We start from the raw sequence: 16,985 nt of genomic DNA on the forward strand, positions 1-16,985 counted from the left end.
ACTGACATAGAGCAACAGTGTAAAAATTCAAATTAAAATATATTCATAATTTTAAAATATTAATTGCAAAAACCAAACATTTCTGACTACTTATTTTTCTGTTAATTAATTTCCCAGAATATTTTGTACTGAAAGTGTGTTTCCAGAAAAATCTCTACTACTACAGTACTCAGCCAGAAGGGTTCTATTTTAACCTCCTCTATCTGCAGAAATAATTATCCCTCCCTCTGTGCTACTTAAATTATTTTAAAATGACCTTCAGTACTGAGAGAGTAAAGATTGTACAGAGGTCATGCTGGGCTTTGTTCATATCTCATTATAAACAGATAGTGATTTTAATTTTGTCTCTGTACAGAAGTTTGAAGGAAGTTTAGGCTAAATCCTGGTCCTACTGAAGTCAGCGTGACCAGGATCTGGTCTGTAATAAATAACCATGTTGCTCTACTGTTACCCTCTGCTGTGTGCGATGCTTTATTTCATTTACCCTGTGTCAAAGTAGCAGGTGTATCTGGCAACTATTTTTTTTAAACAAGGTCATTTTAAATTGTAGTGTAGGTCTTTCGTTTCTAGCTATCCCACTTTCATAATGTGAAAACACAACTGAGTTATCCTTTCAAAAATTTGAGATTGGGCACTCTTACTAATTTGAAATGTGTTGCTAATATAACATGGTAGCTTTTTTATTTAAAATGTATGAAGATTATGCTGGTTTTACATTTTAGTATTACATTTTTTATACAATGTACAAATTAAGAGCTAATTTTAACATTTCCGCTCAATCTTAATTCAGCCTGACTTTCAGCTCACTTATAAAGTACAGTAGTACTTTTTTAAGGGAGCAAGCTAGCGTTCTTTCCTCCTTAAATTCTTGGTATCATGAGGTTTATCTTTCCCCTCTAAACAATACCCAAGCAGCATTAGTGGTACTGATATCCCATCATTTTTTCCATTGTTTGCAATATCTGACTCCAGCACACTGATAATGACATCCTGTGAGACCTGTTTCAATCCATACCATTGAGCTTTAACATGCCTTCAAGGTGACACAGACTTAGTTAATCTTGATTCATTTCTGATGAACTAAAAGTATATAGAGTGAAGCCCTTACCTTAATACATATTCATATACTAGACAACTTTTCACAGTTTTCATAAGTATATTTAAAATATAAATCCTTGTCTCCATTATGGGCTGCAAAGTTGTCTGTCTTTATATTAAATAATTCAGACTTGGTCAAATTACTATGTATACCATGTTTCAGTTGAAACACATTCTTATAGACCATTTATAAACCAAAAGCATGTTAACACTCTCAAATCGATATTGGACCCTACAGAAGCTATAAATGTTTGTAAACATCTATGCAAATTAACCTTCTAAATCATAATGTGTAGCCTTTGGAAGGGATGCATTATATTTTGAATGTGGTCTGGAACAAATTTCCTGCTTGTGTAAGAGTGCACTAACCTATGAGAAATAAGTTTTGGTTTTATTCAGTTCCTAACGGATAGAATGACCACATAACCACTTAGGGCCCTTGTTAGTAGTCTCAGAGGCAGGGCATGGTGGGTACAAAGAATGAACCATTGCCTATCCTGCAGGTAGTCCCTTTGGGTTAGTTAGACCAGTGGTTCTCAACCTGCGGCCCAATCAGCACACAACTGCAGCCCATGTAACATCCTCAGGGTAGTATTGGATGCGTCCCACAATGGTAAATAGGCTGACTAATGCGTGCATATCAACCTGAGATTGGAATGCTACCATACAACATACACTGATCCACTCTACTATTTGAAAAATGTGTATCGATATTTTTTAAAATGAAGAAAATAATGACTCACTCTAAACGAAACTTGGCATTAGATGAAACTCTAGAATTTTATTTTTGCAACCTGCCTGGCTGCTGCTGTTCTCTCTCCCGTTGTGACAGTTGCAGCACCTTCTAACATTGTGTTTGTAGAGCCTATGGCTGTACCATCAACTGCCCTGATGTCTACGGGACAAGTTCTGAGGGTGTGAAAGAGCCACCAAAAACCTAAGGATATGCAGATTTTGGTGGGGCAATAGAGAAGCTTGCACTTGTCCTGTCACATTGGAACCTTTCACGATCATAGAATTCACATGACATTTATTTTTCTGAAGAGTCTGGAAATGAGACTATTTTTCTGGGGGAAAAAATATTTATCCTTTACAATAGTTGTTTTCCACCTGTGGTCCACATACTCTCTCTAAGATTTCCAAAGGGGTCCACAACTCCATCTGAAATTTTTTAGGGGTCTGCAAATGAAAAAAGGTTGAAAACCACTGCTTTACAATAAGAAAATAATTTCTTTTCAATACCATTTCCCTCTCCAACCCCACCCAATTACTTTTTTCTTCATCCAGTTTGGCAATGGTCCTAATGACAAAATTGCTAAAGCATGTTAATAGAGGCTGTCCACCTCCCAAATACTAACAAACAATCCTCCTGGATTTCCTGCTTCATTATTGCATAGATAAGTTATGGCTCTGTAAATACTTAATTTCCTGTAATTTGTTTCTTCTACTAAATAACTTGCATATACCTTTTATTAATGAGATGTAGGGAATTCATTGCTGTCCTAAGGCACTTTTAAAAGATTTGATAGGAAAAGGTTAGAAATATACCAAAGAAATAGGCTTTTGCTTTGCAAAACAAGAAGTGCCTTACTCTGTTACAGAAATCCAAATTTGCCTGCTGCATCCATCAAAGCTGTTCATTCAGTGAAGGTCAAAGGTTCTGTTGTTGGTGCACCAGCTGATCGTCTGTAAGCTGTATCGCTGAGCATAACAAAGTGCTGTGCATTGCTGATGTGCGTCACAGGACCCTGGGTTTTTGCACAGGGATTAGTCAGGCTGTATTTGGAAACGCCCTCAACTGCACCTTGTGCTGCTATATTAGTGTTTCCCAAGCAAGAAGAATTTTCTTTCACTCCTTCAGCTGCTCCGGCAAACCCCTCCGGTAAGTGTGTGCAATTCATGTAAACAGAAATGGCACTGTCTTCTGTCTGCATTTTATAAGCCAGTATTATCAGTTGTGTGTTACTTATGCTTGCTTATTCTGACAGCTTAATACATTTTCTAAAAAATCAATGTCTGATAATGTAGACTTCAAAACAGCATTAAGGGAATAAAAAATGGTTGATCTAGTTATTTAATAGATTAATTTCTTATATGAAGAGGAATATTTAAAATGTGCATTGGTATCATTTAAAATATGGGTAATTTCAAATTGGTCTAAATATACACTGTAAGTGTCCATGTCTTTAGGTGTATACAGCAAAAAATCATTTTTTATTTTTATTTTTTCAAAAAATCAGATAATGTAGCAGACCATTTCTTTAAGAGGTTTACTTGGTTTTTGTTGGCAGCCTGTATGCAAGCCCTGCATCTCTGGACGCTGCTTACCACCTATGCTGTTGCAGTAGGACAAAATCAAGGACAGAAGAAGCAAGAGTGCCCTAAGCTCAACGCACAGGTACTCTTTTTAAATGCATGAAAAAAAGTGCTGTCAGTCAATTGTCCAAGAATAACCTCTTAAAACATGCACTTCTTCCAAAAATGTCCAAGTCAGAGTCCAGTGCTGCAGTAAGCACAGAAATTTGTAACATATCAATCAATCTTATAATTCTGAAATGGGGGAAAACGCTTTTGACTAATTTCCTGAACATTCAAATTTGTTTTCTTTTATTTCTTCTATTTTTTATTAAAATACATATTCCCATATTTAGTATGCTTGGGTCTTAAATAAAAACTTCTCCCTGTCCCGTTATGCTACACTTTTTAGGATTCTAGTACTGTTGCAAAATATGCTACAAATTAGCATAATCAGCGCTTTGATATCTGAGTGTCATAACTGCAAAGATCAGGTTTTTTTCCCTCTTTGATCAGCAGTCTAAGACTATGACTTAGTAAAGCTTACTAGGTCACCAAAGCATTTCTTGCCATAGTATTTGAGGTATCTTACTTCAAAATCATATTTTTTTTACTGCACTCTTGTTTTTACTACACACACTGCAATTCCAATTTGGCTTTTTACAGCTTCTAACTTTCAAACTTTAGAAGTTAGAAACTGAGGCTTTATGCCTTCTGAAAGCTGCAGTCTAAGTTTACAGATACAGCACTGGTTTATAGCTTTAGCATATTTCAAAATAATGTCCCTGCAATCATATCAAATGTGAAAAGGGATTAGGAGAAACTAAATGAAAGTAATCAAAGTGATGTGGGGTTTGTACGTCAGATTTCATGAAACAATTACTGTAGGTCATCAGGAAAATGAGATTTCCAACTTTTAGGTGGCATTAACCATGGTTTCCAAAATATCAGATTTTGAAACTGTCACTGGTATCTTGCGCTATCATTTTGGTACTGGTACATAACTGAGTATACGATAGCGAGTCCCAAGCCTTGGACCAGGATATTTTTAATTCCCTCAATAAATCTAATCACATAGTAATTTTTAAAATGCTAGTTTGCTTTTGCAAGTTGAGCTCTGTGAGAGCTCCTCTTGGCTTTTAAAATGTTACTGGACGTCACCACCACAGCATAAAAATAAAATTTGCAGTTAACTTTTAGTCCTCACAACTCTGTTGCAGCTTCCTTGTTCAGAAATGGCATAAAGAATCAAAGTAGATTTTCTTGTTTCCTCTGAATTAAAAGTTGTTGTTAATTGATTTAGAATCTGGAAGATTGCCTAGTTTTGTTGAGACTTAAATTGTATCACACAATTCTGAAAACAAATGTAATAGCAGTTAAAATTCATGAGATTAGTAACATTCATACACATTAAAGCACAACTAATTCTTACCTGATTTAATTCTTGTCCAGGATCTTAACATTTTTGATGGCCATAAGGTTGCCTTAGTTTTATTATAGGTTTTCAAAGCGAATGCATACCAGCTTGCATCTCTCAACAAATTTAGTAAGAAAACAGCTAATTTCTAAGGCTCTTGACAAAGAGTACTAACACACATGGAAATAGACCTTACTCCATAAAACAACCTGTGTACAATTCTCAGGTTGTCTTCTATTTTTATCATTATACCATCCAGGAGAGGAGGGAGGGTTCTAGCAGCTCTTCTTTTTGAGAAGCATGCATAACAATTAGTCTTGGCAAAACAAGCAAGAACTTTATATATACTAAGTAGTGTAGAGTTACAAGGCTATCAGTTTAAAAATACACTGCCCATTTTTCCATGAGCTCGTTCAGGGTATTTCCAGAACAGTGGTGTTTATAATCTTAGACTAGTTGATAATGAAAATCTGAATTATGATTAATCTTGTTCAGGATGTTCACCTAGATCTAATTGTGGAATTACTTCTATGTCTCAATACAATTAATACTGAAAATAATTTTCTGTTTCAAGTCAGATTTTGAGCTCCTATCACTTACTGGTAATAAAATTTTTAGAAAAACCTCCTTCAGCCTGAAATATCCCCTGATTAGTCAATGGCCAAATGGGATTTGTTTGGAAAGCCTGAAATAAATCTGAGAAGCTGTTTTTGAGTTGTAGGACTTAAAAGAAATTGAGGTTTTTCACATTCTCCACACTGTGTCCCCTACCCGAAATCTCGTAACACATAAAAAATATGGTCTGTAAAGTTCAAATAATTTGTTTAGCTAGGCCTCAATGAGAACGTGTGCACAGAACCCCACATATATTAATAATGCTTTAATATAATTAATTATCCAAAGTGGAATTCCTTAATTTTGGGGACACTGAATTCCCCCTGGGGATTATATATCTGTCATTAACATTGCAGTTGTTAAAAGATTCACTTTATCTGAATCTTTCATTTAGTTTTTTAAACAGCTTGGTGTAGCCTTCCTTGTGACAATAGCCTTCAAAATGTAAAGGGGACCACCAATGTTCTCACTGAGTGACCTATGCAGTAACAAGAACCTCCCTCAAGATCTTGATCTATGCTCACCCCAAAACTCCAGCAAATGGTAGAGGGAGACCTGCTGTGGAATTTTCCCCTACTCTTCCCCCTTAAAATCAATATATTCCCCTCAGATACCTGCTCTTGGCTTCAGTGACTGTCAGTAGCCCTCCCCCAATATATTGACCAATGCAGCAAACCCTACTCTTCTTCTTTCCCCAAAAAGATGTAGCTTCATTTAGAGGGAAGGGAAGGATAACTCTCCTGTGGGTACTCTCTGAACACTTGGGAGATTCTGAAAGACATGCCTAGAGTAGTGGGTTGGTGGGGAAGCAATTTCTCACCTTCTCTCCCCAGGCCACTCTCAGTGCTCTGGTTTCAAGCCATAGAGGTACTGCATATTTGTCTCAAAAGTATGAATTGTAATTGCAAGTCTCATTTAAAATAGATGCTAAAATACTAGTCTCTGACCCAGATACATTATTCCCACAAGTTGTAAAGTCCATATCAACATTTACTGCCAGGAGAAATGTCTTGATTTTATACACCACTTCAGCAAAACCAAAATCCTTTTCATGATTCTCAGTGGGTGCAGAAAAGGTCTTTGACCAAGTATAATATTTTAGTGTATTGTGTTTGAGGCCTTAACTAAATGTGGCCTAGAAGGATGATGTCAAAATCAGGAAATTGCACAGTCTCACAGATATTTGTTTGTTAGTGGATTACTGCTCCACTCTTTGTTCTCTCAGGACACAAAATATGGATGTGTCTGACTCTGTTGCTCAGATAAGTATAATAGAGCGTTGTATTATTAAAGCAGAAAAAGGAATTGGTGGAGGAAACTGATAGTCATGCCTGGAGGATGATTTATTGAGGTATTTACTTATCCTGTGTGTTCCATTCCCAAATTAGTACTGTAGGTTTGAATTTTGAATCAGTTTTGATAAAATTGGATCACTCCAGTTGCAAGCAAATCCTAAATAAGCCAGAGGCACTTGTGCAGAGGATTGTACACTAATGAATGTTTTTTCCCCTTTTATATAGGCCCAAACAAGATCAATATCTGGGGATATAAATTCCCAATAAATCAAAACTAGTCCATTTTAACATTCTCCCTACTATAACAGTCAAACAACCTAGATGGATGAACACATCACTAATATTGTCAGACTGGCACTACTTAAAATGAATTTTATCACTCATCTCCTGGATCAGCTCTCTAGATTTCCCCTGTAGTTTTAAGAACTTCATCACTCTCTCTCTCTCTCTCTCTCTCTCTCTCTCTTCAATAAACAAAGTTTTGGGAGACCTAAATCTGCCACCAGTTTTTTAAGTAGATTTTGTAATGTAACAAAGCAACTGTCACTAGAAGCACTGTTTCTATTTGTTGCTTTTCAGGCAGATTGGATTCCTGTAAGCTCTTTTATTCTATTTTGAAGCTTACACTTGGTGTCATTGGCTTCAATGGAACCTTTAAATTTAGTATGAATTTTGTGATCAGATCTAATTTTAGTTTCTCTCTACCCCTCTCTACCATATTCTACCAGGGTAATGTAAATTATTTATATGCAATAGCAATGATGGAAAAAAACATGAATAATATATATAAATACCTTGGACACTATGTAAAAACAAACAAAAGAACAGGAGCATCATGCTCCATAAATTAAACACTAAATAAACTTAAAACTCTGTCTTTCTCATTAAGTAATTCTTCTCACTACATACCCATGTGTGAGATGCAGATCTAAAGTACAGAATGGTCCTGCAAGTTGTTACCCTTATTCTCAGAACTTGTCTCCATATCTTCTTTATACAAGTTGTCTTCTACTATGGCTCTGTAGGACTGACGGTTTTCTGAATCTTGACTGTCAATTAGAGCTCATTCATCAACATGTAAGCTCACACACAACCTACCTCAGCAATGTCAGAATTGCCTTTCAACACCATCACCTTCTTTTACACCCTCGCCCAAAAGATAACTGTATCCTGATGGGCTACTCCAGTAACTTCTTCATATCCGCTATAGAATGTTCCAGGGCTGTGGATCTTCATTCACATCTTTATTATAAGTGTTAAATAGAAGTGCCTAACTGACTACTTCCATAAAACTTACTTTAAACTTCTCATATATTTCTAATCCTTTTGAAGTCCCTGGTTTCTTATGATCTTCATTGTTTTCTAGGCTTTCTGTTTAGACAAGGTGACAAAAACTGAACACAGGATTCAAGATGGTGATATATCATCAATTATACAATTGCTCACAAGTGTTCTCTGTTTCTTGGTACATCTTATTTTTTCAACCAACCAATACATCAGAATTTTTGATGCGCTTGTGTATATTGAGCTAACTCCTAGAGCTTTCCTGAGTGGTTACAGTTAATTCAGAATTTCTGTGTTCACGTGACTTTTTTTATGGGCTTTACCTTGCATTCCTATGTTAGTTCATTTCTGTATGTCTTCTGAATTCCTCCCAACTTGGATCCTCTTATCTACTTCAGCTATGAAGAATATGAACACAAATGCAGCAAAAAACAATAAGCTCCATAGTCGGGAGCATGGGGGGGAAGGTACTGAAGTATAAGTCCTACATACTTTTCTCTGTAGTACCCAATAGGAAGCTAGTGATCACTTATAAAAAGTAGTGCACTTAAAATGTACTAAAACTAAAGTAATTCCATGGTCAACATATTTTAGTCAAAATGTAATAGCTTGTATTCTTATTTGTGATTAAATTATCACTTATAGTTTAAGTGATTAGTTCACTGCTTTTTCATAAGTAGAGACGTTGGTTTCAACTATTTAAAGATCTAACATAACGCTGCCTGATAGAGACTTCCAATCTATTGAAGGACACAGATTGTACCCAGGATGCAGGCCTGCTTCTGCCTGTGAAAATATCTACATTACAGGATTTGGATTTTATTAACTAATATGAGTTGTCCTCTCTTTGGAAGTGGCACTTTTGTTCTGAAATATTGAGTATTGAATCTGCCTTTCTTCCTTGATTCTCATGTAGAAGCTATATTGGAACTAAAGGAGAAGCACAAGTTCTCAGCATCAATTAGTACCAGTGAGAGTGAGGTAAGCCACTTTGCAACATAGATGAGGCATGATGCTTTCTTTATGTCCAGAAATGCTTGCTGAAAATGTCATGCACTGAAACAATCACATTTTCTTCTTTAAGAACAGCCTTTTTTGGGCAGAAAAATAAACCTAGCATTTTAAAAGTATTTCAGAAACCTAAAAAGAAATTGGTTTAGTCCAAAGCAAAGCATTATCAGTGTCAAGATATTCGAACTATGCCCAGAGAAATCTCTAGGAATTAAAAAGAAGTTTAAATGTACCTCTCTCCAATCTCATTCCCTCTCTTCTTGGTAAGTAAGCCAGCCTAATAATGTCTGAAATATTACTTGCATAGGACAATTATATCATTTTTGCATTCCCTCCCTTCTAAACATGCACATCCATTTTATATAATTGAAATGGAAGGATTCAGAGGTGAGTAATCTTTCAGATTCCTGGAGTGAAAGACCCACAGATCAAGGCTGAGGAACTCTTTTCTTTCAAATACTGTAGGAATTCTCTTGTTCAGGCATAAAAATACCCATTTATTCCAGTTTGTCTATCAGCAATCCACAAACTGCAAAATGAATTTTAATATGTTCTGTAAAATGCCTCAGAAAAAGTTGAAAATTGCAATGTTTTGTTTCATACCATAAGACTCTAGTTCACCTGATGTACTGACAATAGTTCTTGTGAATACTTTTTTATAGCTGAATTACATATGCAACTCTGGTGTGACTCTCAAAGGACTCACAAGAGGATTCTTGATTAACCAACAGATTTGACAAGCATTTTTTATGAAGAGTTTACTGTGTCCTTGTCAGAACTTTAATGATTCCCCATTCTTTATTTTTTCCTAATTTAACTTTCAGATTATCTAACACTGAATATCCATCCATTTAAAAGGGACAAGAGAGGTCCAGATGCTGAGTTAGACTGCACCACTGTATAAAGAGTGGTTCTCTTCTGAAATGTGTCTATATAAAAATGGCACCTTACCTACTACTCAACAGAACTTTAAGTGTTGTTGGTGATGATACAAAACAAATGTATCCGGATTGCAGTCCAGTCCAGACAGTTTTCTTGGTTATGTAGTGCTCACGAAGGTAGCAGCATATGACACTGAAACCACATAGAAAATAAATCTGAAATGAGAAGGGGGTGGGTGTATATATGTGTGTGTTAACAGTGACGTTCCTCACCAAAACTAACTTCATGACCCATAGTGATCACTTGTGAGCAAAACAAGACAGTTCTAACTGCCTACAAAAGAATCTGAGCGTTCTGTCTTGGCAGTGTTCCCACCCGGAACCAGCCTGTTGCATGAGCAACTGGAAATGGATTTTTGTCATCTGAGTGGCAGTGCAGAGTTCTACCAGTTCTCAACTGGTATTGAAATATTTTGCCTATAATGTGCTCTCAGTATAGAATCCTACACACATAGCAGAGAGCTGGTGTAACAGGCTTCAGTATGTATCTGTTATAAATATTTGAAATTTTTATTAACTTCTGAGGAGCGCCTTCAACCACAGAAAAAAATTTTGTAGTTTGCTTTGTAAATTGCTGTTAATCTCAGGCAACAATTGCCATACTGTGATGTTATTGCAAGTCTCAATTTTAGGTGTGCATTTTTTTCCCCAAAGTTTCTCCAAATCTTTTGATTACTGGTAGCATTGCTCTATTCAAAATGGCTGCCATTTCCTGTAACTTTTAATGGAACTGAAAGCAGACTCACCTCAGTTACGGTGAATACAACTTCCTTATAGTCTTTACAGGTGGTCTGCCTAGTAACAGTGATTACCATCTCTTCATTGTTTCCAGTGGAACTGAAACTAGTCTGCCCTCTCAGCTATATGATTTGAAAACTGAGAGCGCCCAGGGAATGTGGGTACTGAAAGAAGATTGAGAGAGCAAGTGAAAGGAAAAGGAAGAAAAATATGGGTAGGAGAGAATTGTGGGACATGAGGCAGAAGAATGAAAATAAATTACAAATGGAGATTGGGAGAGGGGCCCAAGAGAGGCAGAAAAATGATAGGAGAAGGAAAGAATGAGAGCTCTTCAATCCTAAAATAAGAAAAGTTACCCTCCTAACAGCTATCAGAACCCATTTGATTTAAAGTCTTTAGTCTAATCACAAAGCAAATTGGAAACAGTGCAGATTGGGGGCAATATATGCCAGTTTCTTGTGATTTTTGAAGGTTGGCAGTAGAGGATAATGCTTTCACTCTGTCTAAATACAAATCTAAGAGTCATCTTAATTGTCAGTTACATTGTCAGCGTTTGCAGGATTTATTCCCCCTCTCCCGCCCCCGCCGAACAAAATAACATTTCATCATGGTGAAAATGACAAGAGTTCTGTTAAGAAGGTTGGTTTTCTTAGTTTTATTTGGGTTTTATTTCCACAGCGACTTATATATTTAACACACTGTGAGGGCTCATTGATGAGGGTAGAGTATGAGAGAAATTATTGTCAAGAACAGGAAAGAAGATCAGTGTTGCTTGATTAGATTGATGCTCATCAGTCATCAAATAGGAATTTCTCTGGAAGCCCCATCAGTTACTTGAGAATCTAAGCTCTTTTTTCAAATATTTTTCTAGCTTTTATGTGGCAAAGATAATGAGCTAAGCATGAACTGATGCAGGCTGAGTTTGAACAGTGAATGAAAACATTAACTCATGGCCAGTTACATCCCTTAGTCCCCATGGTGGTTACAGAAAGCCTCAGATGCAGGTGATAGGTGGTGCAGGTGATATCGCTGTGCATGTGATAGGTGGTGCATAGGGACTTTGCAAGAAAAAGAGGATTTGGGCATGGTAGGAATGATGCTGGGCAGTGAACAGAGAATTCACAGGGTAAAAGCACCAGCGTAAGCAGTGCTTCAGCTTCTGCTACTAACTTTAGAGTCATAACAACACATATATGGAGCACTTCTGCTCACCAGGTTGGAATGACCACCATACCTTGATCGGTACTTTTGCCGCTAACGTAAATTATCACTGGCAGGGGAGACAACCTGCAAATATGCTCAAGGGGTTATCAGTTGAAACTAGATTTGGATTTGAATATAAATGTTCCCCAATAGTGCATGCAACCCATGCAGTTGGAACACTGTACTAACTCATGAAAACTTGTAAATGAACTAACTTTTACTGTACTTTACCTCTGCCCAAAGTCAAGTTCTTTTGAGCTGTCTCTTCCTCTCCCCCAAAACTGAATAAGTTGAAAACTCTGCCAGTAAGACTGCTCAGTCCTTCCAATTTTTCAAAAGTTAATGTGCAAAACTTCTGTGCCATCTCCTAACAGTACCATCTTAAGTTTTGTTTCCTTGAATTTACATTCATTCCAGCAGTACTGAAATGTGACCTGTTGTATCATAGAATGCCCTGTATGGGTTACTGTAAGCACACCTTTGGAGAACAAGTAATGTTTTGTACACAGTCCTCACAATTATGAGGTGGATTCTGAGGTCAGTCTTCATAAGTGAACTGAACATCTTAGGAACAACTAAAAGCCATGATAAAACCGTCAGTCTTAAGGGCATACAACAGCACATGACACACTCTTAAACCCACAGCTCTTTCTACTTCTTGGTGCCTTACTGCAGGTGGTGCTGCAGTAGCATATCTTGTTTCTCTTCTTCCTTAGAACCCTTTACTTTTCAGTTGATACATGGGGGATGGTGGAAAGGGGGGAGTGGCTAATTGAGGACAAATCATTTGGGAAGCAGCATTGACAAGGATGAACAGAGATTGTATACACTTTGGGAACCACTAGCAGTCCTAGGGCTTTTTTTTTTTTACTTCTCCATTATCCTACTCAATGTTACACAGAACTCTCTATATGCAGTACCTGCCCTTTAATGTTTAACAATTAAAAATCTGTATTTATTTCTTTCTCTGTTCTATTTCTTATAGATGCCAGAATTTCAGAAGAAGACTGTCCATATCAAGGACCCAGGAAGAGTAGAAGAAATTATCTGTGGACTCATCAAAGGTGGAGCTGCCAAACTTCAGGTGAAAAATGGGATAAAGATGTGTGCAAGATATGAACAAACAATCATGCTGTTTGTTCTAGGCCAGAAAGTGAAATGTGTGTATGACAAGAGCCAAGTTTCAATAAGTCTTCAAAGTTGGGAGATCTGTTGAACTATCTCAGAACACCTCCTAAATTCAAGTGTATGACTTAACCATTTTCCATTAATGTCATTAAATAGTGAGTGACATAAGGTAGCCAAGTCAGGAGATGTCCAAACTGTGGATAATAAAAGGATAACTTCAGGACAGGATGCAAAAAGCATGTTATTTCAATGCATTACTCTAATTATAATATGATATTATATAATTCTGATTATTTATCATAACTGTTGTTCTAATTCTCTATCGTCACAGTAAAGTATTTCAGTAGAGTCTTTATAAGGAGACTTGTGATAAGTCTATTGTCCTCACAGCTATCGGTAGTGATCATTCAGATTCTAGGCATTTACCTTTACTGTGCATCTGTTTTTATAACTTTTTTTCTTTTAATAGATTATTACAGATTTTGATATGACATTAAGTAGATTTTCTTACAATGGAAAAAGATGTCCAACATGTCACAGTGAGTACTTTTTATATTAAATGATTTTTTTTTAACTACTGCATGTAGTTTTCTTTCTTGTTTTTCCCTGTTATATGGAGATTTCACCTGCACTTGATTTATTTGAGTTGTACGGTCTAATAAATGAGCTTTTAGAATGTCTTAATTGCTCTCCACCTTAAAAACAGTTCTCAATCAGTGTTTCAGTATATCATGAGATCAAATCTAAATAACTCAGACTTGAAGTTAGAGTGCACAATGCCAGTAGCGTTATCATTGCATCAATAATTTAGACTTGCTGAAGAAGATTTTTATTGGTCACAGGGTTGTGTATGTCGTGGTATGCATTTTTAGAGTTGTCTAGGGTTATAACAATGACATTAGCAAGAGTCATATGGTTAAAACCCCCTGCAGCTCTTGGAAATTTATGCTTTACCCTTCTCTTAAAGCAGAGGAAACGAGGTAATATGTCTTAATGAAATCGAGCTGCTAAAGTTGTCAGGCTACAATAATATGTTGAGAAACTTTTCAATTTAAAAATTTAGAATAAGGGACATCAGTATTTTATTTTGGGTTTGTTTTTTTTTCTTCTTTCCAATTAAATGTTCTTTTTCAATCCAAACTCTTGAAAGACAAGTATGCATTCTAGTGGGCTCTGGTGTGAACAGTTGTGGGCAAACCTGTGGTACAGTAGTACATACTCAAACATTGCTCTTCAGCATTATACAAGGCATAAAAAATAAAAAGTTGAGAGAAATTCAGTCCTTTTGATGGAACGTCTTGTGACTTTTTTTAATAATCTTTTCAGATGTCATTGATAACTGTAAGCTCATCACAGAAGAATGTCGGAAAAAGGTAACCAGAAAATCAGTTAGCCATTGATCACTGGTACAGACTGATTCATTTCACATTATATTTTAGTTCTAGTGTGATCTAATTTATGCTGCACTGTAAGAAACCAGAAGTGAAACTCTGGCCCCGCTGAATTCAGTGGGAGTTTGTTCATTGACTTCAGTGAAGTCAGGAGTTTACCAACCAAGCCCTCAAATTGTTAACCTCGCATAATGTAAGTAAATGTATATTCCTATCAAAACTAGAAATAATCTAGTTTCACAAAATGTGCAGTTTACTTATGTTTCATCTTTATGTATACAAACTAACTTCTTGCACTCATCTGTACATCGGCATACAAAATACAATATAAAGCATTTCAGATTCCATACCAACAATTAGTAAAGTAAATCAGTAAAAATCACAGATAAAGTGAGTTGATTATTTAGATCAAAGCATGGAGGTTGGACATGGAATAATCACCTAAGTGCTTTTTTATAATTGAAAGATCTTAAAAGTTCTGGTTTTCTTTTCAGTTATTGCAGCTGAAAGAAACCTATTATGCTATTGAAATTGACCCTGATCTTACCATTGAAGAAAAATATCCTTACATGGTTGAATGGTAAGAGTTTATTTTTTACAGTTTTCACAATGAAGTAAGATTTAACTTCTTTGTTTAAAGTCTTTCTAAAATATACGGGCTAAAGTTGACCTATTGCTAATTCAGTTAATTTAATTCACCTTTCTTTGGGGAATGTTGCACAAAAGAGATTTTGGTGTTGCTGACGCTGCTCAGCTGGGGCATCCTGAACAATGTATAATGTATTCCTGCTCAAAAATCAATGATATATTTGTGAACAAATTCACTAAATATAATTCCCCATGTTTTGGCTGGATACATATTTAATCATAACTTGGTCATAGGGTATTTTTAGAGTGTCTCACATTAGTAGATCATTTTAAAAATCTTACCAAGAATTAAATGTAGTATGCTACTACAGACAAATGAAATTCAGACTTAAATGCGAGCCTTACAATCCTTAAGTCAATGGAAGTTTGACTCTTTTTTTTTTATTTATTATTCCTAGGTACAATAAATCACATACTTTACTTGTTGAACAAGGTTTACAAAAGGATAAATTTGCAGAAATCGTGCGGGAATCTGATGTTATGCTGAAGTAAGATTCTTTGAATGTCAGATCTATTTAAAGTGTTTCCGTGGACTCTACACTATTGCTATTATGCTTACTGCTCATATCAGGAAACCATTTTTGTTGAAAACTGTAGATACGTAATATTTTCAGAAGAAATTGGATGTGAATATTACATAACTCGTGTCTATTTTGCATCTGAAAAATACATTAACATGATATCAAAGATGTATTAGAATGAACACTTGAGATATTTGCAACTACAGATAGTCTACTGTGTCAGACAACTTTTGACATGGTGTCTTACATGGTTGTTATTCCTATAAACTCTCTGCCTCACAAATATACATACAGGAGAGGTTTTCAACAGTACCACAGGGATTTAGGCACTTGACTTTAAGCCCTTGAAAATACTAACAAAGTAGCAACAAGACAATTTAGGAATGTCTATATATTTTTGAAATAGTGGAATATTATTCTGTCCCTAAGAAGAGAGACAAGTTTAATAACCGGCATTCTTGCCCCAGTGTCCTTACTCTTACTGAGGCGCCAGTGTTTTCTCCTATATTCAGTGCTTTTCTATCAGCATTTCCAAAGAGATCTTCCAGAGAACTGGCTGTAAGTTTGGAATGTGTGGTGGTGTTTTTTTAAAAATCAGCCTTAGGATGCAAGAATTTAATTTGTCTGGATTTATTTATTCTTGCCTATGGTACTGGACAGTTTGTTTCAGTTTTTTACTGTTGCATCAGATAAGAAAAACCTTTTTTAACCACAAAGAAGCATTATATTAAGACTCTGCTTTTTAAAGGGAAATGCACGTGCAGCATCTGTGCACATATATAAATGAGTTTCAGCTGCATGAATCTGCATCATTACAAAACACTTTCAGAATGCAGGCATTACCTATAACATACTATACTTGGCTGTACAAGCAGGAGCATATAGAATAGAAGCAGGAAAGTGATATACGGCATTAGTTGAACCATTAGTGGAATATTGTGTCCAGTTCTGGTGTCACTTTTTAAAAGATGTTGACAAATTGACAAAGGTTCAGAAAATAGCTACAAGAATGATTCAAAGTCTGGAAAACTTGTATTAACAGGGAAAGCCTAAAGAGGCTCAACCTATTTAGTTTAACAAAGAGAAGGTGTTAAGAGGTGACTTAATCGTGTGTACCTAGAGAGAAGATTTCTGATACTTAGAGAACCCTTTAATATAGCAGACAAAAGCATAACAGGATCCAATGGTGGGAAGAGTCTGCACTGTATTCCATGTGAGGGCAGTTAACAGGGCTGTCAATTAATCGCAGTTTACGCATGCAATTAATTTAAAATAAATTAATGCATTTATTTGTAATGAGCATTGATCCCATCCCAGGGCGCCATATTCAGGGGGATGCCTCTCCTCCCGCTGCCCTGCTCCACTACTGCTCCTCCCCCACCTCCCCATGGAGCTGCCCG

At 36.2% G+C, this 16,985-nt stretch overlaps 1 protein-coding gene across 1 annotated transcript in view; it reads left to right on the plus strand.

Annotated features, from left to right (window-relative positions):
• The window catches only part of NT5C3A (5'-nucleotidase, cytosolic IIIA), a 36,874-nt gene that overhangs the window by 16,229 nt on the left and 3,660 nt on the right, over nucleotides 1-16,985 (plus strand). Inside the window, 6 exon segments of the mRNA XM_073332957.2 lie at nucleotides 3,390-3,496; nucleotides 12,883-12,981; nucleotides 13,495-13,564; nucleotides 14,352-14,398; nucleotides 14,911-14,996; nucleotides 15,463-15,552. Coding sequence (XP_073189058.2) covers nucleotides 3,390-3,496; nucleotides 12,883-12,981; nucleotides 13,495-13,564; nucleotides 14,352-14,398; nucleotides 14,911-14,996; nucleotides 15,463-15,552 — 499 coding nt within the window.

This window comes from Lepidochelys kempii, chromosome 2, assembly GCF_965140285.1.
Source record: "Lepidochelys kempii isolate rLepKem1 chromosome 2, rLepKem1.hap1, whole genome shotgun sequence".
Taxonomy (NCBI): domain Eukaryota; kingdom Metazoa; phylum Chordata; order Testudines; family Cheloniidae; genus Lepidochelys; species Lepidochelys kempii.